At 51.2% G+C, this 27,272-nt stretch overlaps 1 protein-coding gene across 1 annotated transcript in view; it reads left to right on the plus strand.

Moving 5' to 3' along the window:
- Positions 1-25,241, plus strand: part of LOC121274108 (glutamate receptor ionotropic, kainate 5-like) — a gene marked incomplete at its 3' end in the record, with an annotated part of 576,200 nt that extends 550,959 nt beyond the window's left edge. The window contains exons 13-15 of the mRNA XM_041181261.1: positions 2,663-2,772; positions 24,027-24,200; positions 25,076-25,241. Of these exons, the coding sequence (XP_041037195.1) occupies positions 2,663-2,772; positions 24,027-24,200; positions 25,076-25,241 (450 nt within the window). The remainder of the gene's footprint in view (positions 1-2,662; positions 2,773-24,026; positions 24,201-25,075) is intronic.
- Positions 25,242-27,272: the final 2,031 nt, after the last annotated feature.

Below are 27,272 nucleotides of genomic sequence, written 5' to 3' on the forward strand. Positions count from 1 at the left end.
ACACTCCCTAATTAAACATCGCACCATTCACACACATTCCCTAAACATCACATCATTCACTCACACTTCCTAATTAAACATCACATCATTCACACACACTCCCTAATTAAACATCACACCATTCACACACACCCCTAATTAAACATCACACCATTCACACACACTCCCTAATTAAACATCACACCATTCACACACACTCCCTAATTAAACATCACACCATTCACACACACTCCCTAATTAAACATCACACCATTCACACACACTCCCTAATTAAACATCACACCATTCACACACACTCCCTAATACAACATCACACCATTCACACACACTCCCTAAACATCACACCATTCACTCACAGTTCCTAATTAAACATCACACCATTCACACACTCTCTCTAATTAAACATCACAGCATTCACACACACTCCCTAATTAAACATCACACTATTCACACACACTCCCTAATTAAACATCACACCATTCACACACACTCCGTAATTAAACATCACAGCATTCACACACACTCCCCAATTAAACATCACACCATTCACACACACTCCGTAATTAAACATCACACCATTCACACACACTCCCTAATTAAACATCACACCATTCACACACACTCCCTAATTAAACATCACACCATTCACACACACTCCCTAATTAAACATCACACCATTCACACACACTCCCTAATTAAACATCACACCATTCACACACACTCCCTAATTAAACATCACACCATTCACACACACTCCCTAATTAAACATCACACCATTCACACACACTCCCTAATTAAACATCACACCATTCACACACACTCCCTAATTAAACATCACACCATTCACACACACTCCCTAATTAAACATCACACCATTCACACACTCCCTAATTAAACATCACACCATTCACACACACTCCCTAATTAAACATCACACCATTCACACACACTCCCTAATTAAACATCACACCATTCACACACACTCCCTAATTAAACATCACACCATTCACACACACTCCCTAATTAAACATCACACCATTCACACACACTCCCTAATTAAACATCACAGCATTCACACACACTCCCTAATTAAACATCAAGCCATTCACACACACTCCCTAATTAAACATCACACCATTCACACACACTCCCTAATTAAACATCACACCATTCACACACACTCCCTAATTGAACATCACACCGTTCACACACACTCCCTAATTAAACATCACACCATTCACATACACTCCCTAATTAAACATCACACCATTCACACACACTCCCTAATTAAACATCACACCATTCACACACACTCCCTAATTAAACATCACACCATTCACACACACTCCCTAATTAAACATCACACCATTCACACACACTCCCTAATTAAACATCACACCATTCACACACACTCCCTAATTAAAGTTCAAACCATTCACAAACACTCACAAAGTAAACATCACACCATTCACCCACGCTACTAATTAAACATCACATCATTCACACACACTCCCTAATTAAACATCACACCATTCACACACACTCCCTAATTAAACATCACACCATTCACACACACTCCCTAATTAAACATCACACCATTCACACACACTCCCTAATTAAACATCACACCATTCACACACACTCCCTAATTAAACATCAATTCTTTCACACACACTCCCTAATTAAACTTCACACCATTCACACTCACTCCCTAATTAAACATCACACCATTCACACACACTCCCTAATTAAACATCACACCATTCACACACACTCCCTAATTAAACATCACAACATTCACACACACTCTCTAATTAAACATCACACCATTCACACACACTCCCTAATTAAACATCGCACCATTCACACACACTCCCTAATTAAACATCACACCATTCACACACACTCCCTAATTAAACATCACACCATTCACACACACTCCCTAATTAAACATCACACCATTCACACACACTCCCTAATTAAACATCACACCACTCACACACACTCCCTAATTAAACATCACACCATTCACACCCACTCCTTGGTGATGCATTGCATGAATTGCAGACTCCCCCTTTTTATCTATTGCGCTGTTTGCCCTTGCTCCCTAATTACATTTTGCACCATTTGCTGCTGACCCACACTTCCTCTTCTGTCGACTTTCTCCCTGTTACTGAATATTACTTGAGCCTTTGTTTCTGTTCCCCCTTTGCTCCCCCTCCCATCCTGTACCTCTGTTCTCTTTCCTCCTTCCCCTCATTACCTCGGCCCTCTCTCTCCCTTCCCTCTTGTCACCACCTCATGGCCTGCTTGCTTCACTCTAACTTCTTGTTCACCCTTCCCCTGCTTCCCTGCCTCTCTCCTCTCACCCCCTCCAATCCTCTCGCCTCCCCATCTCTCCCTCCCCTCTCTGTCTTCCTCCCTGTCTCCCCTATTCTCCCCTTGCCCCTTCCCCTGCGCTCTCTCTCCCTACCCGCATCTCCCTTCGCCAATGCATTCTGCGCATCTCTTTCCCTCACCTGTGCTGCTCTATCTCTCTCTCCCTTCCCCATGCCTCTCCTCCTTCCTCACTTTTCCCCACGCCCCATTCTTCACTCTCCTCCGCTCCGTCCCCTTCATTCCCCCGGCTGCCTCCCTTGCCCTCCCTCCTTCCCTACCTTAGGGTCGGAAGCCGGGGTACTTCTCCTTCCTGGACCCCTTCTCTCCTGCAGTCTGGCTCTTTATGCTCCTGGGTTACCTCGCTGTCAGCTGTGTGCTCTTTCTAGCGGCCAGGTAAGCTCTTTAACTTGTCACAGCCTCGTGGACCTGCCCCCGAACCATGCAACAGGGCCACTAACCCTCCTCCGGAAGTTTCTCCCACACACCCTGTCATATTTAATGACTGAGAATTCACCCCCCCCTCTCGGTGCTCCAAGGGTTAGTGGGTTCGGGGGGTAGGTGGGGAAAGGGGTTCTCTCTCCTTGGAACTGTCCAATGTTCATACTCCTCCAGTTTCAAGTGACCAGAGAAACACTGGGAAAATGGATTCCGAACTAAAGGAAATTTTAGTTAATTTTTGTCCATGTGACGTGGGAGTCGCTGGCTGGGCCAGCACTTATTGGCCATCCCTGATTTCCCTTTGTCAGAGGGCACTTAAGGGTCAACCGCGTTGCTGTGGGTCTGGAGTCACGTGTAGAGCCAGACCGGGTAAGGACAGCAGATTTCCTTCCCTAAAGGACAATAGTGACCCAGATGGGGTTTTTTTTCTGGCAATTGGCAATGGTTTCATAATCATTATCAGACGTTTAATTCCATTTCTTTTCATACTGAATTCAAATTCCACCATCTACTGTGGTGGGACCTGTCCCCAGGGCATTACCCTGGGCCTCTGGATCGCGACTCCAGTGACAATACCACGACACCACCAGATCATCAGTCCGGTACGTTGAGATCCTGTTTGACTTCCCTCCCAATCTGTGTCAATGTGATAACCTCAACTCACACATCAGTTCAAGATGAGGGGCAGGAGGTTTAGGGGGGATGTGAGTAAAACTTTTTTACCCAGAGGGTGGTGAGGGTCTGGAATGCGCTGCCTGGGAGGGTGGTGGAGGCCTCACATCCTTTGAAAAGTACCTGATGAGCACTTGGCACGTCAGAACATTCAAGGCTATGGGCCAAGTGCTGGTAAATGGGATTAGGTAGGTAGGTCAGGTGTTTCTCACGTGTCGGTGCAGACTCGATGGGCTGAAAGGCCTCTTCTGCACTGTGATTCTGTGACATAACATTCAAGTTTCCCTCAGCTGAGGAAGGGGTTTAAGGGGAATGGAACCAGGAGCCAAGATATGAATCAGTCACATTCTAAATGTACACTGGAAAGAGCTCAGGGACCCGAGAGGTATCCAGCTGTTTCAACAGTCCTTGGACCTGCCTCAAGGGAGTCAGCTCTCTCAGGATATGGGATCCAAGAATCTCGTCCTTTACACAAATGCAGAAAGCTGAAATGTTGGAAGTGCTCATCAGATCAGACAGCATTCCCACAGAGGGAGAAACAGGATAAATATCCCAGGCCAATGATCTACCAACGCAACAGGAAAATGCCAGAGATGGAGCCAGGTTTTGAGCAAGTGCTGAGACAGGAGGGGAAGCTCTGTGACAGGGTGTGAGGGAGGAGAGACTGAACGGATAAAGGCAGAGGATGGTGCAAGGGATTACTGATGGTAAAGAGGCAATTAAGGAAAAATTATTGGGTCTAGAGGAGGTGTGAATGGCAGCAGCAGAATCATTGCCAACAGCTGTTCGCTGTGAGAATAGGAGCAGTGTTACACCGGGATACAAGGAATAGGAATCAGAAGTAAACCATTCAGCCCATCAGCCTGCTCCACCATTCAATACTGTCACGGCTGATCTTGGGCTTCACCTCCACTGTCCCATTCGCTCCCCATATCCCTTAATTTCCTGGGAGACCAAAAAGAAATCTCTCTGCCCTGGTCTTAATGTATTCAACGATGGAGCATCCACAACCCCCTGGGGTGGAGAATCCCAAAGATTCACCGCCCTCTGAGTGAAGAAATTCCTCCTCAGCTCAGTCCAAGATGATCGGCCCCTCACCCTGAGACTGTGCCCCCCATGTTTTAGATTCTCTGACCAAAGGAAACAATCTCTCAGTGTCGACCCTGTCAAACCCCTTCCCCATCTCGTGTGTCAATGAGACCGTCTCTCATTCTTCTAAACTCCAGAGAATCGAGACCCAATTGACTCAGCCTCTCGTCATAGGGACAACCGCCCTCATCCCCAGGGGCCACTCGAGTGAGCCCCTCGCTGTAGCACCTCCAATGCGAGTACATCCTTCCTTAGATATGGAGGCCCAAACTGTGGAGTAAAGGGTTAGTGGTTATGTTAATTAGAAAATGATTCTAATGATGATGTAAGGATGACATTGGGGTCCAATGACTAAGAGATTCCAAGAGAACAAAACACAGAATGATCTGTGTCCGGAGAACAATGTACTTGTCATGAGGTCTTGGGTATAAATAGTTGTAAGTAACAAGTTTCAAGAAAAATGTAATATTGTCATTTGGTCATACGAAATCTTAGAAATACTGAAAAAAGAGACACTTTCTGTCAAAGCTTTTCCGCCTTCACTCATCATGACAATTTGCAGGAAATGCCAAATTTAAAGAGAACACCAATTTGCGCTTGCGTGAGAAAGGAGTGCTGATTGGTGGGCAAGTGGACTCTGATTGGCCATGGTCATTGAACAGGTGAAGATTCAACCAAAGCAGCCCATCAACTCTTGTCCCCTTTTACAATTTGCGAGTTGGTCCTGATGAGTGCAAGGTGAAAAGTTTCGACAAAAAGACGCCTCATCTTTCAGCAACAACTCAATAGCGACTATCTCCAAGTCACTCATAGAGTAAGTGAAGCCCCATCAAATATGAGTAAAGGGAATAAGGATGTGAGTAAAACCAGCAGTGATATAGCGGCAGTGCTAGAGGCCACAGTTTAAGAAAACTGAGGCCATAGATTGGTAACCCATGGGGCAAAGATCCAGGAATAGTTCAACTTTGCAAAGAAGCAAACAACAATAAGGCATACCATGGTAGGGGATGGTAAGCAAACCACTCCTGGTGTCAACAGCCATTGAACAGCCACTACCCTTCCACAACCCTTCCAACACATCAGGGGTACACAGCAATGACAGCAAGAGGAGCTCCATTACTGAAAGTTTGCAAGTTACTGAACAGCTCTGGGCTTACAAGAGAGGTCACAATAAACACCAGGTCAGTACTCTTCTATATACTGTTGGGGACATAGCTGATGATGTCCTGGCAAGACAAGGGGGCAAGGAGACCTCCGTGTCCTACAAGGAGGTTTTGAGAGGGCCTTTGATTATTACTTCAGCCCTAAGGAGAACCCGACCATTGAACGGGCGAGATTCAACCAAAGGAGCCAAAGGCTGGGTGAACCCATCGATTCATTCATTGATGATTTGTATAAACTGGCCAGCGGTTGCAGCTGTAGCACTTTAAAATGCGAATTAATCAGTGACCACAATATAGTCGGCAGGTCCGACAAGACACCCTCGGACCTCATACGAAGAAAGGAGGATTTAATGTTAGAGAAGGCTGAACAGTTTGCACAGCAAACTGTTGCGAAAGCAGAATCAGCGTGCACCTCAGGAAGATGTGGGAGCTCACTGGGGGAGGGTCGAGGCAGCGTGTAGGCCCAAAGCTGGGAGCCCTGCCCGCCTCGAAGCCCGTGAAAAATCCCACTAGATCCACTGAAGGGGTGGGGGAAACCCTTTCAACTGTTTTAAAAATGTTCCAGATGCAGCGTCAAAAAAAAACCCAGCATGGCCACAAAGAACGCCCAGCAGGGGGAGCCAAAAGCTGTCTTTGTTGCAGGGCCGGACGTTTTACACAATTCTGCAGATCTAAAGCACGAATTAAAGGGAGAACACTGGACCAAGCATCCGACCACTCTAAAGTTCAGGAATTTTCGAAATAAAGGCATTCAGGATAAAAGTTTCCTGGGAGAAATGAAGAGATCCCGATAAGCATTTCTGGTCTGTAGAGCTGGAAGTCACAGGTTACAGGACAGAATTTAAACTGGACTGTGGGGTGGCGGTGGGGGGTGGGGGGTGGTGGGGGGGGGGGGGGGGGGGGGGTGGGGGGTGCACAGTCCTTTTGGACGAATGGGACTGGCTTTATGATGCGGAGATCCAGCCATCCAAAATAAATCTACAGGGGCCAGAGCGCACAGGCCTCAGGGTCAAGGGTCAGATCAGTACAACACTACAGAATAAATGTATAGCAGTTAATGCATCTCTTTATATCCTACAGAATCAGCAGCTGTCTCTGCTGACAAAGCAGCATGCTCAGGGCTTGGTCTTCTACAAGGTCTTGGTGAGGTAATGCAGGCCGACAGCAGAGCCGTTTTTAGGAAAGAATTCCCTAATTTGTTCGGGAAAAGCTGAAAAAAAAAGCGAGCGTCACATCACTCTGCCCCCGCCCACCCCCAGACGCCAAACCCGTCTGCTTACTTACCCCCTCGGAGGGTAACCACACCCGCAGATTGAGAGGGCAAATTAGCAGGATGCCGCGTCAAGGAGCGATCTCTTCTGTTACAGTGCCTGCAGAGCGCTGCTCAGGGTTAGTGATGGTGCCTAAACCAAAATTGGGCCCTGCCGTTGATTGGACGCAGCTAGATAAAGCCGATCAAAGAGAGGCACCCCCGGTGATGACAGCCTGGTGAAGTTGCCTCTACGTGTTCTCTTGACCAAGCCGGGGTGTTTGGCCAATTCCCCTTGACCAAGAATAGAGGTTGTTAACCATATTTATTGCTCCCCTCAGTCTCTTTTGCTTCAGTCGGCTCCCCTTAGGCATATCCTCTGCACCAGGAATCTTCCAGCCCACCACGCCCAACACCCTAGAAGGCAAAGGAGGAATTATTTGCTACACCAGGCGGCCTGCTCATCCAAGGTGTGACCGAGTAAGAGTACGATCACATGCCTGAATGCAAGATGTGAGTTCGGGGAAACCAATGCCAGATTTTTGGACCATATTACACACCAAAAAGAGATAACAACAGACCCCCAACCACCCTAATAATGACCAAAGCAATTAATGTATATCCACAGCCCAAGTGTGTTGCTGACATACAAAGATGTCCGGTCAACCGAGTGGGGAAATTTGTCTCAAATCTGTTAGCCATCAACTAAAGTCTAGAAGACCTGCTGAGGCAAAGACAGCAGTGGTACTGGGGAGTGGAGCAGGAAGAATGCCTTTGACAGGATCAACGAGCCGCTCATCTCTTAGTATCCGCATGGGCATCATGACCCCAAACTGCCGACAATGGCAGCAGGCGAGGCACCATCGCTGGGGCTCGGAGACCTTCTTCTGCAGACCCCAGGGAGGTGGCAGGATACAAACAGTTCATTCCACCTCGAGGTCGCTGGCAGAGACTGAAAAAAACATCAGGGCAACGATTGAAAAGGTAGCAGCGAGGGCCTGCGAAAAAGCTTTGAGCTTACTCAACAGGCTTAAAATTCCGGATTGAGATGGACGCTAATGCTCGGGACATTTCCCGGGAACTCCAAGGAATTTGCCAGGATGCAGTCCGATGACTCTACAACTGAAGGGAGAAGTCAGGGAACTTGCCGCACACACTGTGGAGAACACCACTTGACACTCGCTTCTGAGGTAGAAACATATTCTTCATCAACAACAACCAACCTCTGCAAACAAACTCTAGAGAGCTTAGAGAAGCCCAACTGAAGGACAGGACATGCAGTCAAGGTCACTGCCAAGGCAGTCGGCTCGAATATGCCCCAAGCAATCAGATTTTTTAAACATTCGTTCATGGGATGTGGGTGTCACTGGCTAGGCCAGCATTTATTGCCCTTGTTCAGGAGGCATTGAAGTGTCAACCACATTGCTGTGAGTCTGGATTCACATGTAGGACAGGCCAGGTTAGGACAGCAGATTTCTTTCCATAAGATACATTAGTGAGCCAATCAGCAATGGTCCTTCAATTCCAAATTGTTACTGGAGTCAAGTTTCACCACCTGCTGTGGTGGGATTTGAACCCAGGTCCCTAGGATGTTACCCTGGGTCTCAGGATTACTAGTCCAACAACAAGACCACTATGTCATCACCTCCCCTTGTTGTTACGGTAACACCATGAACAACAATGAAACATTTGATGATGGACTTGTAGCCTTGGATGACAGGTTAGTAACCCTGAGAGGGGTGTGAGGAGACATTGTCCAAAGACTTCATGGTAGTCATTTGGGCAATGCCAAATGATGAGCACGGGCGCAACCATCAGAATGGTGGCCGGACACATTGAAAGCCAGAGAGGAACTTATATTGACGCACCATACTTGTGCCATCGACAGTCAAGGGCGAGTAGACCCATCACGACCATCAACACCTCCAGCCAGATCTCGGCAAAGGCTCAGAATGATTGGCTTGACTTTGGAGGCAAAACCTACCTCATGGTCGTGGAGATGGGTCTCGCTGGTCGGCAGCCATCAGACACCACGCCACAGCCGCAGGTAAAAGCTTTGAAACACATTTACTCTTCCCCGTGGTGTTCCGGGTGAGGTTGCCTTGGACAACAGTCCACAGTTTGTGAATGAACACTTCCGACAGTTGGCAGCGGAATATGGTTCTCACCACCTGACCAGTTCACCCCACCACCCGCAGGCTACTGGAGAAAGAGAGAGAGGTGTAGAGATAAGCAAAATAGAAATGAAAACAAATAGTGACCCAGATTCAGCCTTTCTCAATTGCAGGGTGACTTGATTGAGTCTTGGCTTTTCACCAGCACAACTGCTGATAGGGAGAAGTCTAAAGGCCCAACTCCCTTCATTGCAATATAACCTTTTTTTTCTATATTCATTCATGGGATGTGGGCATCGCTGGCTGGGCCCAGCATTTATTGCCCCTCCTAAATTGCCCCTTGAGAAGGTGGTGGTGAGCTGCCTTCCTGAACTGGTGTTAGTCCAAGTGGTGTAGGTACACCCACCGTGCGGTTAGGTGGGAGTTCCAGGATCCAATGTCACCAATATCAGGCACAACATCACCCCACAAGATCATGAGCAAGTGAAGGGTCGTGGGCAAACGCATGAAGAGCACCAGTCGAGCTGGCGTTATCGCCGGCGTAGAGTGAGAACACTGCCCGCATTGGTACCTGGGCAAAAAATGTGGACAACAGGCGGTGTCAGGCAGAAGGTACAGTCACAGCACAAGCCCAGCAGCCACAATCACACTCATGCAAACAGCACTTGGGGTTCTCAGACAAGACAGAAAGGCTCTGATAGAAGCCACCAGGACGCGATCATTCCCTGTTTTACCAGGATGGGAATGACGAGATGGACTCGACAGGAAACACCTCAATGAGAGACGCTTGAGTCCAGGAACTGAGTGTAGCCCAGCACTGTCAGCCAGGAATACTGAAGACCAGATCAGGGAGAGGCACCATAATGGGCTCAGCTTGAAGCCTTAACCTACCTCATGGTCATGGAGATGGGTCTCACTGGTTGGAAGCCATCAGACGCCAACCCATCTCCATGACCGTGAGGTAGGTTAAGGCTTTCAGCAGATGGTGGGAATGTAAATATTTCAACAAAATAATGCAGCAGGTTTGAGCTTACACTTGGTTGGGGGGGGAGATGTAAAGGGTTAATGCTCATGTTAATGAGACAATGATGTTAATGATGATGTCAACATGACATGAGTCTTCAATGACCGAGAGATTCCAAGGGAGCAAGATGCAGAACAGCCTGTGCCCAGAGAATAATATACTTACCACGAGGTCTTGGATGTAAATTATTGTAATTTAGTAATTTCAAGAAAAACCTAATGCCAACTATCTCCAATTCACTCCGAGAGTGAGTGGAACCTTACTGAGCCAGGAAACAACACAAGGGAAAACAACAGTCTGAACCAAAGCTGCACACACACTACTCCAGGTGCGGTCTCACCAAAACCCTGTACTACAGTCACAAGGTTTCTTCATTCTTGTACCCCAGTCCTTTTGCAATAAAAGCCAGGATGCCATTTGCCCTCCTAATAGTTTGCTGCACCCATGCTAATGTTGTGTTGTACTCTCAAGACTCTCTGGACTTCAACATTCACAAGTGTCTTGCCTTTTTAAAAATATTCTGCTTCTCTGTTCTTGTGATCAAACCTCACACATCCCCATATTATACATCCTGTTTCCCACTCACTTAACTTGTCTATATCTCTTTGCAGTCTCTTTGTGTCCTCCTCACAGCTTACATTCCCACCTAGTTCAGTATCATTTCGAAACTTAGATATATCTCTCTCTCTTTCTCCTTCTTTCTTTCTAGTCTCTCCTTCTCTCTCTAGTCTCTCTCTCTCTTCTCTCTGTCTCTCTCTCTTCTCTCTGTGTCTCTCTGTCTCTTTATCTAGATCATTAATATAGATTGTAAATAGCGGAGTTCCCCGCACTGGTCCTTGTGGCATTCCACTATTCACTGCTTGCCAATGTGGAAATTCCCCATCTATCCCAAATCCCTACTTGCTGCCTATTAGCCAGCCCTCTATCCATGCTAATATAGCTCCCTCAGCTCCATGAACCCTTTTCTAGTGTTAATAACCTTTTGTGTGGCGCCTTGTTGAATGGCTTTTGGGAACCCAGGGTGCAATTTTCCAGGCCACTCACCCCAGCGAGCTTTTCCGGTCCCACCAAAGTCAGTGGAGTTTTGAACGACTTGCTGTATTTTCTGGCCATGCCCCCACCACGATGGGGCTGTAAAATTCCCCCCCACCCAGGTATACTACATCTACAGGCATCCCTTTATCTACCCTACCCTACAGCCCCAAACAACTCTATTTCACTTCAGACTCGTAGGCCTGTACTTCCCTGTTTTCCCTCTCTCTGTCTCTCTGTTTCTCTGTCTCTCTCTCTCTGTCTCTCTCTCTCTCCTCTATCTCTCTCTCTCCCTCTCCCTCTCTCTCTCCCTCTATCTCTGTCTCTCTCTCTGTCTCTCTCTCTCTGTCCCTCTCCTTCTCTCTTTCTCTCTTTCTGTGTCTCTTTCTCTGTCTCTCTCCCTCTCCTTCTCTCTCTCTCTGTCTCTCTCTCTCTGTCTCTCTCTCTCTCTTTCTCTGTCTCTCTCCCTCTCCTTCTCTCTCTCTCTCTGTCTCTCTCTCTCTCTCTCTGTCTCTCTCTCTCTGTCTCTCTCTCTCTTTCTCTGTCTCTCTCCCTCTCCTTCTTTCTCTCTCTCTGTCTCTCTCTCTCTCTGTCTCTCTCTCTCTTTCTCTGTCTCTCTCCCTCCTTTCTCTCTCTCTCTGTCTCTCTCGCTCATCTCCCTCTCTGTCTCTGTCTCTCTGTCTTTCTCTCTCTCTCTCTGTCTCTCTCTGTCTCTCTCTCTCTCGCCCTCTCTCTCTCCTTTTCTTGACTAGCGATGTTACATTTGCTAACTCCCAATCCTACTGGGACTGTTCCAGATCTAGGGAACTTTGGAAAATCAGAGCCAGCACATCCACCGTATCTGCAGCTACCCCTTTTAGAATCCCAGGATGGAGGCTTCAGGTTCCAGGGATTTGTCGGATTTTAATCTCACAAGTTTCACCATAGTTTTTTTCTCTGCTGATATCAATTACCTTGATATTTTCACTTTTATTAGCCCCTAGGTTACCCTCTATTTCTGCTATATAGCCCATGTTTCCCATTGTTAAGGCAGGTACAAATTATTAATTCAATGTTTCTGCCCTTTCCTCATTCCCCATGATAATTTCTCCCTGTTTCTGTTTCCTTTAGCTACTCTCCTCCTTTTTATATATTTAATCTGTTTTTAGTTTCCTGGCTAGTTCCCTCTCTAATTCTATTTTTTCCCCTTCACTATCAAGGATCCTGTTCTTTCAAGAGTTGGTTGGAGGGATTTAATCACTTGGCCTCTCTCTCAGGGCCCTGCTGAACTGGTTCTGGTCTTTAATGAGCTGGAAAGAGTTCCCCAGACTCCCTGTCATCATGCTTGCTATCTAGGGCTACACAAGGTGAACAGTGAGACATTCCCACAGTGGCATTCCCTCACCCACAGTAAGCTGGGCCAATTGGCATCGGCCTCCCATACCCTCAGTCATTCAAGGTTGGAGGGTGTGCTCCCGCTCCCTAATTCGCTTGGAGCTAGAGGCTAATGTGGTCCACAATATTTAATGGTGCTGAGGCTCCTTTGCATGGGATTTCTCTGTGTAGCAATCTTTCATGTCTGGTTCAGGGGCTGCGTTCTCCTGTTGGCCTGGAGACTGAGGTTCTCTCGTGCGCAGGTTGCTTTGAGCGGGGGTGGGGGGGGGTGCGGAGGGCCTTATCCATCAGCCTTGTACTGCTGAAGCCGAGCAAAAGATTTATAGATTCAAGCCAAAAAAATGACTGAAAGCTACATAGGATAGACAGCAACAGGCCATTCGGCCCAGCCAGTCCATGCTGGTGTTTACATTCCACTCAATCCTCCTCTCATCTTTCCTCATCTAAATCTACCATCATAACTCTCTATTCCCTTCTCCTTTCACGTGTGTGTCTGGTTTCTCCTTAAATATATCGATACTATTCACCTCAGCCACTCCCTGTGGGAGCGAGTTCCACATTCTCCCCACTCTCTGGGTGAAGAAATTTCTCCTGATTTCCCGATTGGAGTTCTTGGTGACGATCTTATATTGATGACCTCGAGTTCTGCTCTTCCCCACAAGAGGAGACTTTCTCTCCGTATCCACTCGATCAAAACCTTTCATCGTTTTAAAGACCTCGATCAGGTCACCCCTCAGCCAGCTTTACTCAAGAGGGAAGAGACCCAGCCTGTCAATCCTTTCCTGATCTGTCTGTAAACCCACCGAATTCTGGGATCATCCTCCTAAATCTTCCCTGCACCCTCGCCAGTGCCTTTATATCCTTTTTATAATATAGTGACCGGAACGGCACGCGTTACTCTAAGTGTGGTTCAACCAGAGTTCAATACAGCTTGAGCATAACTTGCCTACTTTTCAATTCCATCCCTCTGGAAATAAAGCCCAGTGCTTGGTTTAGTTTCTCAAGGCCTGGTTAACCTGCAGCACAACTTTTGATGATTGGTGTGTTTGTACTTCAAGGGTCCCTTTGTTCCTCAACCCTGCGTCCACTGGAACATTCCAAGTTTTAAGTGTTCTCCCTATTCTCCCTATCAAAATTTGCATTTGCCAATGTTAAACTTCAATGGCACAATTGTTTTTTTGCTCCTTAAGTATTTATTTTTATTCATTCATGGGATGTGGGCATTGCTGGCTAGACCCAGCATTTATTACCCATCCCTACTTGCCCTTGAAAAGGTGGCAGTGAGCTGTACAGAGAGGTACAAGAATAATTCGAAGGTTTTATGGGATGTTATGGGTTTCTATCTCCAGGGACTGGGGTGAAAGTGATGTTACAACTACACAGACCTCTGTCTTAGCCTCAGTTAGAGTGACTGTGCTCACTTCTGGACATCACAACCCAGCAGGATGTATTGGCCATATATTGACAGTGCAGATTCACCAGGTTGACATCATAGCTAAAAAGGTTACCCTTTCAGGGCAAGTTGCATTGTTAGGCTTGCATCTCCTCGAGCATAGAAGATTAAGGGGTAATCTAGTCAAGGTGTCTAAAATGATAGGGTAGTTTCATGGACAAAAATTATATGTTTTATTATTGTGAACAATCAAAGTCTTTTTATGTGTATTTTCTTACCCTCGAAGTGATTTCCCCCCCCCCCCAATTTAAGTAGTTTCAGCAGCAAGCTTTTGTGAATTTAAAAATAAAGAAGATTATTTATTACCACACGCTTGCCCAGAGGTTTTCAAGCAACATCACACACACACACTATCAGACACACAAAGAATAGAAACAGAAGAGCTCTGATGAAGAGTCACACGGACTCGAAACATTAACTCTATTTCTCTCTCCACAGATACTGTCAGACCTGCTGAGTTTTTCCAGCATTTTCTGTTTTTATTTCAGATTTCCAACACCAGGCTATTTTGCTTTTATACACAAAGAACAGATACAGATGAAGGGAAGAAAAAACAATGCAATTACAAGTTGAAATGATTTTAGCTTCTTTCATGGCAGGCCTGTATTTTCTTAGTTGAATTGATGTTGTGGCTAGAATGAAAGTTGGGTAAAAACAGAGGATTCTCGGCAAGCTGTGAGGTTTTCACAATTGAATTACCAGGAGGTCAGCTCTCAGACAAAGATCAAAGCAAAAAACTGCGGATGCTGGAAATCCAAAACAAAAACAGAAACAGAAAGACCTGGAAAAACTCAGCAGGTCTGGCAGCATCGGCGGAAGAAAGCACAGTTGACGTTTTGAGTCCTCATGACCCTTGAAGGGTCAACTGTGCTTTCTTCCGCCAATGCTGCCAGGCCTGCTGAGTTTGTCCAGGTATATCAGCTCTCAGACAAACTTGTGGTTTGAACAGGTGGTATGGGGGGCGGTGCATTGAGGGGTGGATTCATTCTCTCTCTTTCAAGATGTAACTGTGTTACCTTGGCTACATTGTCTTGCTGGCTTTTTGGATGGTAACTTGCAGGGTGTGTCTCTGATCACAGCCAACGTGACTGCCCAAGTCATGTGGCTTATGCGAGTCCAAAGGTCTTTCCAAATAAGGGAGCAGGCTGGGCCAATAGGAGTCCTGTGTTGAGGCCTTTCACACTTTGAGTGTCTGGAGACAGCTGGGGCCTTTGTCTTTGAGATGAGGAACCATCCCGATACAATGAAAGGCCGATGGGTTCTCATTGCATACTTGGCTAACCCTCACTGAGTGTCAACATCTCTATTGTCCAAGGTGGGGGCAAGGAGACAAATTGGATTGGCTGGTATCACAGGCCTCGTGTTTCACACTTCATCCTTAAAAAGGGGACTTGTGCATTTCTTGAGTGGCTGGGCCTGTTCATATTCAAATGAGGTATTTGCTTGAGATTCAAGTCCTGTCTGGAGCCAATGTTGCCAACAGTCACATGATGTGTTGTCAGCCATCTTCTAAACTGTTGTGCCCATTTTTTTTTTAACTTTTAAAAATTGCAATATTTTCAAGCTGGCGCGCCAAACTGATTCCTGGGATAGCAGGATTGCCGTATGAGGAGAGATTGGGTCGACTAGGCCTGTATTCCCTGGAGTTTGGAAGAAAGACAGAGGATCTCATTGAAACGTATACAATTCTGACAAGGCTGGACAGACTGGATGCAGGAATAATGTTTCCTTGGGCTGGGTGAGGGGGTCTAAAACAAGGAGTCACAGTCTCAGGATATGGGGTAGGCCGTTTAGGACAGAGATGAGGAGAAGCCTCTTCACTCAGAAGGTGGTGAGCCTGTGAAATTCTCTACCACAGAGGCTGTGGAGACCAAGTCACTAAATATATTTAAGAAGGAAATAGATAGATTTCTGGACTCTAAATGCAACAAGGGGAATAGGGAGAGAGCAGGAGTACAGTGTGGAGAGAGCGGGTGTACGGTGTGGAGAGAGTGGGAGTACAGTGTGGAGAGAGTGGGAGTACAGAGTGGAGAGAGTGGGAGTACAGAGTGGAGAGAGCGGGTGTATGGTGCGGAGAGAGCGGGAGTACGGTGCGGAGAGAGCAGGATAATGGTGCGGAGAGAGCGGGAGTACAGTGCGGAGAGAGCGGGTGTGTGGTGCGGAGAGAGCGGGAGTATTATGTGGAGACAGTGGAAGTATGGTGTGGAGACAGTGAGAGTATGGTGTGGAGACAGTGAGAGTATGGAGCGGAGAGAGCGGGAGTACGGTGCGGAGAGAGTGGGAGTACGGTGTGGAGAGAGCAGGAGTACGGTGCGCAGAGAGCGGGAGTACGGTGCGGAGAGAGCGGGAGTACGGTGCGCAGAGAGTGGGAGTACGGTGCGGAGAGAGCGGGAGTATGGTGCAGAGAGAGCGGGAGTACGGTGCGGAGAGAGTGGGAGTACGGTGCAGAGAGAGCGGGAGTACGGTGCGGAGACAGCGGGAGTACGTGCGGAGGGAGCGGGAGTACGGTGCGGAGAGAGCAGGAGTACTGTGCGGAGAGAGCGGGAGTACGGTGCGGAGAGAGCGGGAGTACGGTGCGGAGAGAGGGGTGTACGGTGCGGAGAGAGTGGTGTACGGTGCGGAGAGAGTGGGAGGATGTTGTGGAGAGAGCGGGAGTATGTTGTGGAGACAGTGGGAGTATGGTGTGGAGACTGTGAGAGTATGGAGTGGAGAGAGCGGGAGTACGGTGCGGAGAGAGCGGGTGTACGGTGCGGAGAGAGCGGGAGAACGGTGCGGAGAGAGCGGGAGTACGGTGAGGAGAGAGCGGGAGTACAGTGCGGAGAGAGGGGTGTACGGTGCGGAGAGAGTGGTGTACGGTGCGGAGAGAGTGGGAGGATGTTGTGGAGAGAGCGGGAGTACGGTGCGGAGAGAGCAGGAGTATGGTGCGGAGAGAGCAGGAGTACGGTGCGGAGAGAGCGGGAGTGTGGTACGGAGAGAGTGGGAGTATGTTGTGGAGACAGTGGGAGTATGGTGTGGAGACAGTGAGAGTATGGAGTGGAGAGTGCGGGAGTATGGTGTGCAGAGAGCAGGAGTACGGTGTGGGGAGAGCGGGAGTTTGGTGTGGAGAGAGCGGGAGTACGGTGCAGGGAGAGTGGGAGTACGGTGCGTAGAGACCGGGAGTACGGTGCGGAGAGAGCGGGAGCACGGTGCGGAGAGAGCGGGAGTACGGCGCAGAGAGAGCTGGAGTACGGCGCGGAGAGAGCGGGAGTAAGTTGCGGAGAGAGTGGGAGTACGGCGCAGAGAGAGCGGGAGTACGGTGCGGAGAGAGTGGGAGTACGGTTTGGAGAGAGTGGGAGTATGGTGTGGAGTCAGTAAGAGTATGGTGTGGAGACAGTGAGAGTACAGTGTGGAGAGAGTGGGAGTACGGTGTGGAGAGAGTGGGAGTACGGTGCGGAGAGAGAGGGAGTACAGTGCAGAGAGAGTGGGAGTACGGTGCGTAGAGAGCGGGAGTACGGTGCGGAGAGAGCGGGAGTATGGTGCGGAGAGAGCGGGTGTACGGTGCGGAGAGAGCGGGAGAACGGTGTGGAGAGAGCGGGAGTACGGTGCGGAGAGAGTGGGAGTACGGTGTGGAGAGAGTGGGAGTACAGTGTGGAGAGAGCGGGTGTACGGTGTGGAGAGAGCGGGAGTACGGTGCGGAGAGAGCGGGTGTGTGGTGTGGAGAGAGCGGGAGTATGTTGTGGAGACAGTGGGAGTATGGTGTGGAGACAGTGAGAGTATGGTGTGGAGACAGTGAGAGTATGGAGTGGAGAGAGCGGGAGTACAGTGCAGAGAGAGTGGGAGTCTGGTGCAGAGAGAGCGGGAGTACAGTGTGGAGAGAGCGGGAGTATGGTGTGGAGAGAGCGGGAGTACGGTGCGCAGAGAGCGGGAGTACAGTGCGCAGAGAGTGGGAGTACGGTGCGGAGAGAGCGGGAGTACGGTGCGGAGTGAGTGGGAGTACGGTGCGGAGAGAGTGGGAGTACGGTGTAGAGAGAGTGGGAGTACGGTGCGGAGAGAGCAGGAGTACGGTGCGGAGAGAGTGGGAGCACGGTGCGGAGAGAGCGGGAGTAAGGTGCAGAGAGAGCGGGAGTACAGTGCGGAGAGAGCAGGAGTACGGTGCGGAGAGATTGGGAGTACGGTGTGGAGAGAGCAGGAGTACGGTGTGGAGAGAGCGGGAGTACGGTGAGGAGAGAGCGGGAGTACGGTGCGGAGAGAGGGGTGTACGGTGCGGAGAGAGCGGGAGGATGTTGTGGAGAGAGCGGGAGTACGGTGCGGAGAGAGCAGGAGTATGGTGCGGAGAGAGCAGGAGTACGCTGCGGAGAGAGCGGGAGTGTGGTACGGAGAGAGTGGGAGTATGTTGTGGAGACAGTGGGAGTATGGTGTGGAGACAGTGAGAGTATGGAGTGGAGAGTGCGGGAGTACGGTGTGCAGAGAGCAGGAGTACGGTGTGGGGAGAGCGGGAGTTTGGTGTGGGGAGAGCGGGAGTATGGTGTGGAGAGAGCAGGAGTACGGTGCAGGGAGAGTGGGAGTACGGTGCGTAGAGACCGGGAGTACGGTGTGGAGAGAGCGGGAGTACGGTGCGGAGAGAGCGGGAGTACGGTGCGGAGAGAGCGGGAGTACGGTGCGGAGAGAGCGGGAGTACGGCGCGGAGAGAGCGGGAGTACGGTGCGGAGAGAGCGGGAGTACGGTGTGGAGAGAGTGGGAGTATGGTGTGGAGACAGTGAGAGTACAGTGTGGAGAGAGTGGGAGTACAGTGTGGAGACAGTGAGAGTACAGTGTGGAGAGAGTGGGAGTACAGTGTGGAGAGAGTGGGAGTACGGTGTGGAGAGAGTGGGAGTACGGTGCGGAGAGAGTGGGAGTACGGTGCGTAGAGAGCGGGAGTACGGTGCGGAGAGAGCGGGAGTATGGTGCGGAGAGAGCGGGTGTACGGTGCGGAGAGAGCGGGAGAACGGTGTGGAGAGAGCGGGAGTACGGTGCGGAGAGAGTGGGAGTACGGTGTGGAGAGAGTGGGAGTACAGTGTGGAGAGAGCGGGTGTACGGTGCGGAGAGAGCAGGAGTACGGTGCTGAGAGAGTGGGAATGTGGTGTGGAGAGAGCGGGAGTATGTTGTGGAGACAGTGGGAGTATGGTGTGGAGACTGTGAGAGTATGGAGTGGAGAGAGCGGGAGTACGGTGTGGAGAGAGCGGGTGCACGGTGCAGAGAGAGCGGGAGAACGGTGCGGAGAGAGCAGGAGTACGGTGAGGAGAGAGCGGGAGTACGGTGCGGAGAGAGGGGTGTATGGTGTGGAGAGAGCGGTGTACGGTGCGGAGAGAGCGGGAGGATGTTGTGGAGAGAGCGGGAGTACGGTGCGGAGAGAGCAGGAGTATGGTGCGGAGAGAGCAGGAGTACGGTGCGGAGAGAGCGGGAGTGTGGTATGGAGAGAATGGGAGTATGTTGTGGAGACAGTGGGAGTATGGTGTGGAGACAGTGAGAGTATGGAGTGGAGAGTGCGGGAGTACGGTGTGCAGAGAGCAGGAGTACGGTGTGGGGAGAGCGGGAGTTTGGTGTGGGGAGAGCGGGAGTATGGTGTGGAGAGAGCGGGAGTATGGTGTGGAGAGAGCGGGAGTACGGTGCAGGGAGACTGGGAGTACAGTGCATAGAGACCGGGAGTACGGTGCGGAGAGAGCGGGAGTACGGTGCGGAGAGAGCGGGAGTACGGCGCGGAGAGAGCTGGAGTACGGCGCGGAGAGAGCGGGAGTACGGTGCGGAGAGAGTGGGAGTACGGCGCAGAGAGAGCGGGAGTACGGTGCGGAGAGAGCGGGAGTACGGTGTGGAGAGAGTGGGAGTATGGTGTGGAGTCAATGAGAGTATGGTGTGGAGACAGTGAGAGTACAGTGTGGAGAGAGTGGGAGTACAGTGTGGAGAGAGTGGGAGTATGGTGTGGAGAGAGTGGGAGTACGGTGCGGAGAGAGCGGGAGTACGGTGAGGAGAGAGCGGGAGTACGGTGCGGAGAAAGGGGTGTACGTACGGTGCGGAGAGAGCGGGAGGATGTTGTGGAGAGAGCGGGAGTACGGTGCGGAGAGAGCAGGAGTATGGTGTGGAGAGAGCAGGAGTACGGTGCGGAGAGAGCGGGAGTGTGGTACGGAGAGAGTGGGAGTATGTTGTGGAGACAGTGGGAGTATGGTGTGGAGACAGTGAGAGTATGGAGTGGAGAGTGCGGGAGTACGGTGTGCAGAGAGCAGGAGTACGGTGTGGGGAGAGCGGGAGTTTGGTGTGGGGAGAGCGGGAGTATGGTGTGGAGAGAGCAGGAGTACGGTGCAGGGAGAGTGGGAGTACGGTGCGTAGAGACCGGGAGTACGGTGTGGAGAGAGCGGGAGTACGGTGCGGAGAGAGCGGGAGTACGGTGCGGAGAGAGCGGGAGTACGGTGCGGAGAGAGCGGGAGTACGGCGCGGAGAGAGCGGGAGTACGGTGCGGAGAGAGCGGGAGTACGGTGTGGAGAGAGTGGGAGTATGGTGTGGAGACAGTGAGAGTACAGTGTGGAGAGAGTGGGAGTACAGTGTGGAGACAGTGAGAGTACAGTGTGGAGAGAGTGGGAGTACAGTGTGGAGAGAGTGGGAGTACGGTGTGGAGAGAGTGGGAGTACGGTGCGGAGAGAGTGGGAGTACGGTGCGTAGAGAGCGGGAGTACGGTGCGGAGAGAGCGGGAGTATGGTGCGGAGAGAGCGGGTGTACGGTGCGGAGAGAGCGGGAGAACGGTGTGGAGAGAGCGGGAGTACGGTGCGGAGAGAGTGGGAGTACGGTGTGGAGAGAGTGGGAGTACAGTGTGGAGAGAGCGGGTGTACGGTGCGGAGAGAGCAGGAGTACGGTGCTGAGAGAGTGGGAATGTGGTGTGGAGAGAGCGGGAGTATGTTGTGGAGACAGTGGGAGTATGGTGTGGAGACTGTGAGAGTATGGAGTGGAGAGAGCGGGAGTACGGTGTGGAGAGAGCGGGTGCACGGTGCAGAGAGAGCGGGAGAACGGTGCGGAGAGAGCAGGAGTACGGTGAGGAGAGAGCGGGAGTACGGTGCGGAGAGAGGGGTGTATGGTGTGGAGAGAGCGGTGTACGGTGCGGAGAGAGCGGGAGGATGTTGTGGAGAGAGCGGGAGTACGGTGCGGAGAGAGCAGGAGTATGGTGCGGAGAGAGCAGGAGTACGGTGCGGAGAGAGCGGGAGTGTGGTATGGAGAGAATGGGAGTATGTTGTGGAGACAGTGGGAGTATGGTGTGGAGACAGTGAGAGTATGGAGTGGAGAGTGCGGGAGTACGGTGTGCAGAGAGCAGGAGTACGGTGTGGGGAGAGCGGGAGTTTGGTGTGGGGAGAGCGGGAGTATGGTGTGGAGAGAGCGGGAGTATGGTGTGGAGAGAGCGGGAGTACGGTGCAGGGAGACTGGGAGTACAGTGCATAGAGACCGGGAGTACGGTGCGGAGAGAGCGGGAGTACGGTGCGGAGAGAGCGGGAGTACGGCGCGGAGAGAGCTGGAGTACGGCGCGGAGAGAGCGGGAGTACGGTGCGGAGAGAGTGGGAGTACGGCGCAGAGAGAGCGGGAGTACGGTGCGGAGAGAGCGGGAGTACGGTGTGGAGAGAGTGGGAGTATGGTGTGGAGTCAATGAGAGTATGGTGTGGAGACAGTGAGAGTACAGTGTGGAGAGAGTGGGAGTACAGTGTGGAGAGAGTGGGAGTATGGTGTGGAGAGAGTGGGAGTACGGTGCGGAGAGAGCGGGAGTACGGTGAGGAGAGAGCGGGAGTACGGTGCGGAGAAAGGGGTGTACGTACGGTGCGGAGAGAGCGGGAGGATGTTGTGGAGAGAGCGGGAGTACGGTGCGGAGAGAGCAGGAGTATGGTGTGGAGAGAGCAGGAGTACGGTGCGGAGAGAGCGGGAGTGTGGTACGGAGAGAGTGGGAGTATGTTGTGGAGACAGTGGGAGTATGGTGTGGAGACAGTGAGAGTATGGAGTGGAGAGTGCGGGAGTACGGTGTGCAGAGAGCAGGAGTACGGTGTGGGGAGAGCGGGAGTTTGGTGTGGGGAGAGCGGGAGTATGGTGTGGAGAGAGCGGGAGTATGGTGTGGAGAGAGCGGGAGTACGGTGCAGGGAGAGTGGGAGTACGGTGCGTAGAGACCGGGAGTATGGTGCGGAGAAAGCGGGAGTACGGTGCGGAGAGAGCGGGAGTACGGTGCGGAGAGAGCGGGAGTACGGCGCGGAGAGAGCTGGAGTACGGCGCGGAGAGAGCGGGAGTACGGTGCGGAGAGAGCGGGAGTACGGTGTGGAGAGAGTGGGAGTATGGTGTGGAGACAGTGAGAGTACAGTGTGGAGAGAGTGGGAGTACAGTGTGGAGAGAGTGGGAGTACGGTGTGGAGAGAGTGGGAGTACGGTGCGGAGAGAGTGGGAGTATGGTGCGGAGAGAGCGGGAGTACGGTGCAGGGAGAGTGGGAGTACGGCGCGGAGAGAGCAGGAGTACGGTGCGGAGAGAGCAGGAGTACGGTGCGGAGAGATTGGGAGTACGGTGTGGAGAGAGCAGGAGTACAGTGCGGAGTGAGCGGGAGTACGGTGAGGAGGGAGCGGGAGTACGGTGCGGAGAGAGGGGTGTATGGTGCGGAGAGAGCGGGAGGACGGTGCGGAGAGAGCGGGAGTACGGTGCGGAGATAGCGGGAGTATGGTGCGGAGAGAGCAGGAGTACGGTGCGAAGAGAGCGGGAGTGCGGTACGGAGAGAGCGGGAGTATGTTGTGGAGACAGTGGGAGTATGGTGTGGAGACAGTGAGAGTATGGAGTGGAGAGAGCGGGAGTACGGTGCGGAGAGAGCGGGAATACGGTGTGTAGAGAGCGGGAGTACAGTGTGGAGAGAGCGGGTGTATGGTGTGGAGACAGTGGGAGTATGGTGTGGAGAGAGCAGGAGTTTGGTGTGGGGAGAGCGGGAGTTTGGTGTGGGGAGAGCGGGAGTATGGTGCGGAGAGAGCGGGAGTATGGTGTGGAGAGAGCGGGAGAACGGTGCGGGGAGAGTGGGAGTACGGTGCGTAGAGAGCGGGAGTACGGTGCGGAGAGAGTGGGAGTATGGTGCGGAGAGAGCGGGAGTACGGTGCGGAGAGAGCGGGAGAACGGCGCAGAGAGAGTGGGAATACGGCGCGGAGAGAGCGGGAGTATGGTGCGGAGAGAGCGGGAGTACGGTGCGGAGAGAGCGGGAGTACGGCGCGGAGAGAGCGGGAGTACGGCGCGGAGAGAGCGGGAGTACGGTGCGGAGAGCGTGGGAGTACGGCGCGGAGAGAGGGGGAGTAGGGCACGGAGAGAGCGGGAGTACGGTGCGGAGAGAGCGGGAGTACGGCGCGGAGAGAGCGGGAGTACGGCGCGGAGAGAGTGGGAATACGGCGCGGAGAGAGCGGGAGTACGGTGTGGAGAGAGCGGGAGTACGGTGCGGAGAGAGCGGGAGTACGGCGCGGAGAGAGCGGGAGTACAGTGCGGAGAGAGCGGGAGTATGATGTTGAGACAAAGGATCAGCCATGATCATATTGAATGGTGGAGCAGGCTTGATGGGCCGAATGACCTACTCTTCCTATTTTCTATGTTTCTATGTACTGGGCACGACAGGAGATAGAGAGAACTATTTCCTCTGGTTAGGGTTGGGGGAGTGGTGGTGGTGGTGTGAGGAGTTCAGAGCCTTAAAATTCAAGCCAGGCAGTTCATGGGGCGATGCCAGGGAGCACCTCTTCAAGAAGGAGGAGTGGAAACCTGAAACATTGTCCTGCAAAAAGTTGGAGGGATCAATGGGAAATTTCAATACCGAGGTGAATAGATCTTTGTTGGTAAGATTGTCCTAGGTTACAGGACCGAGGTGCGTAGGTGGGAGTTACTAAGCAGATTAGCCATGATCTGACTGAACGGTGGAACAGGCTCCAGCGGCTGAGAGCGCCTCCTCCTGTCCCCTCAGTGTGTGTGTGTGCGTGTTGGGGGCAGGGCCGGAAGCAGACCCCAAGGCCACCCCAGCTCTCACTGTGCCTTCTCTCCTTTTCTCTGCAAGAATGAGCCCTTACGAATGGTACAACCCCCACCCGTGCCTGAGGGAACGTATGGATATCCTGGAGAACCAGTACACCCTGGGGAACAGCCTCTGGTTCCCCGTTGGAGGCTTCATGCAGCAGGGCTCCGAGATCATGCCCCGGGCGCTCTCCACGCGATGTGTCAGCGGAGTCTGGTGAGTTTGTACAGCCGCCGGGAAGGATAAGCGGACCCTAACAGCAAACCTGCCATGGAAGCCATTCACACACCACCTCATTCCCACCATTAACATATGAGAGTACAGGGATCGGGGATGCATATCTGAAGAAATATATTTACCGGCATATGCATACTGCAAAATGCTGCACCTTTTCTCCATTGGGTTTCCGTAGACTGAGCTAGTTTGGAGATTCTATCAGCATCAGTTAATTGATCCAATTGGGATTCTATCAACAGAAGCACAGGGACCCAGTCACTTCTAGTTGCTATGACCGAAGGATCTATTTGGTTCATTGGATCCCATCGAGTAGTTGTGGGTAGAATCACTGGGGGACACTTAGACAGGAGATGGTCTTTGGCTCATGGTGGATCTCATTGACTGAAGCTCGATCTGTAGACACAAGGTGATTTGAGGTTGCATTGGTTGGAGGCAATTTGATCGTTGAGCTTGGTCTCTATCGGTCAAAGTGACCTGGGCCATCAGTATTCCGTAAATTGGTTGTCGTTTGATCGATTGGGATGGGTTTGAAGAGAGGTATGCACAGCTCACTGGGATTGGAGAGATTGGGTGTGAGGTGATCCATTGCAACTGGTGATGAGCTGGTCCATTGGGGGTTCCCCAGACAAGAGGTGATGGATTTATTGAGGAACCATTTAAGGCTTCTAGATATCAGAGATTTGATCCCTTGGTGTCCTATAGATCAGGAAGATCTGGTCAGGGAGATGGGATTCTTTAGAATAGGGAGATTCCATCCATTGACATTCCACCGATGGGTACGGCTGGGTGAGTTGATATTTTATTCCTGCCCTGTATTAATTGCCGGTGATCTGAATTCTGTGCCTGATAATTAGGTGGGCCTTCACTCTGATCATTATCTCCTCGTACACTGCAAACCTCGCAGCGTTCCTGACAGTCCAAAGGATGGAAGTCCCCATCGAATCCGCCGATGATCTCGCTGACCAAACCAACATCGAATATGGGACAATTCAGGGCGGCTCAACGATGACGTTTTTCCAGGTACCAGCGGCTGGATGTGGACACCAGGCGCACAGATTCTTTGACCTTGTTTAGAGGTGGGGAGGTGGGCGATGGGGGGGCGGGTGGAAGGAGGGTGAAGGTCAGAGATCAAAGAGCATGAGAAATAAGCCAGCTGGATATATGGGCGCTGGACAGTTACCCAAATTGGGAGCCAGACTCAAGTCGCTGGAGGAATGAAGCTGTAAGCACAAAATTATCTTAAAGGGAGCTGTTTGCCTTTATTCTTTCCTGGGATGTGGGTGTCGCTGGCAAGGCCCAGCATGTGTTGCCCATCCCTAATTGCCCTTGACCTGAGTGGCTTGCTCGGCCACTTCAGAGGGGAGTTAAATAGTCATTGCTCTGGTGCTGGAGTCACATGTAGACCAGCAGATTCCCTGCATTAGTGCACCAGATGGGTGTTTACCACAATTGATGATTGTTGTTAGAGTCACTATTGTTGACTAGCTTTTCATTCCAGATTTATTAATTGAAGTTAAATTCCACCAGCTACCATGGGAGGATTATGAGCCCATTCCTCAGGGATTGCCAGCCCAGCAACATTCCCACTACACCACCATCTCCCCCCGCCACCCCATGAGTTATAAGGAATGAGGCTGTGACCAATAGTGAGACATGACTACAATATGGGTGCAGCATGGGGGGTAAATATTCCGAATATAAGTTATTCGGAAGTCTGCTGGCACAGGAGGGCAGTGCCCCTGATTCTGAGCCAGATGCTGTGGGTTCAAGTCTCAACCCGGGATTTGATGGCCATGGAAGGTGTGTTTGTAATGTGGCCAAACTGTAAATCCTTCTAACACAGGCCAATGGGAGGTGGGAAGAGTGGGAGAGATCCCTGGTCAGCCGTGTGTTGGAGAAAAGTGTTGGAGTTTCTACTGTCACTATCCCTAGCTCCAGGCTGGGGGGGTGCTTGTAAAGAATGTGTATGTTACTACAGCAACTCAGCCTCCCTGAGTGAACTAGGACACACCCAGGAGATTTCAGAAAGCACAGGGAAGTTGGAAATGAGCGGAAGTGGTCAATGTTGGTCAAAGATAGAATTACGACAGCAGCGAGATAGGAACTTAGACAACAAGAACTTTGTGAGTTGAATAAAGGCACAGCAAAGGGTGTGAGGTGGATGATGCCCCGAACCCATTTATTCACGGGATTTCGGCCTCGCTGGCTGGGCCCAGCATTTATACCCCGTCCCTAACTGCCCCTTGAGAAGCTGGTGCCTTCTTGAACCGCTGCAGTCTGTCACTCACCGTGCTTGTTAGGGAGGGAGTTCAGTCTATTACCTGTGAGGTGGGTGGTGGTGAGCTACTTTCTTGAGCACAACTGATTGGCTTCTTAGGCCATTTTGGGAAGGGGGGTGGGAGGCGACATTAAGAGTCAACCACATTGCTGTGGGTCTGGAGTCACGTGTAGAAGGGCAGATTCCCTTCTAAGGTGGGTTTTTTTTAACAACAGACCATACGTTTTGTGGTCAGCGTTGTTGATATGGGTAGGGGGAGAGAGAGGGAGTGGGGGGATGTGTGAATATGGTGAACAGGGTCAAACCATTGCTAGAATGGGAGATTTAAATTTCCACATGGGCTGGGAGAAGGAGAACAGCTCCGGATGGGAAGGGGAGCAGTTTCTAGAGTGCATTCGGGACAGTTAACTGGAATGTTGTCTGCTGCAGTAAGGGGTGGGGGGGGCGCAGGTCACACTGAACTTAGAGGTGAGTCCGGGACTGTGGGTGTACCTACACCACAGGGACTGCAGCGGTTCAAGAGGGCAGCTCACCACCACCTTCTCCAGGGGCAATTAGGGATGGGCAATCGAGGCTGGCCCAGCCAGCGAAGTCCACATTCCATGAATTAACAAAAAAAAAACCCAGCATCTGCTGGCAGTTTAGTGGTGAGGGAACAGAGGCCATCACATTCGGTTTGAATGTGATGAGAGTGAAGTGACCAGCTAGATCCTGCCTGGACTGGGAATGGGTCAAAGCAAACAGCAGGAGACATGCAAAGCCCTTGGTCCAAT

This window comes from Carcharodon carcharias (assembly GCF_017639515.1).
Source record: "Carcharodon carcharias isolate sCarCar2 chromosome 29 unlocalized genomic scaffold, sCarCar2.pri SUPER_29_unloc_5, whole genome shotgun sequence".
Classification (NCBI taxonomy): Eukaryota; Metazoa; Chordata; class Chondrichthyes; order Lamniformes; family Lamnidae; genus Carcharodon; species Carcharodon carcharias.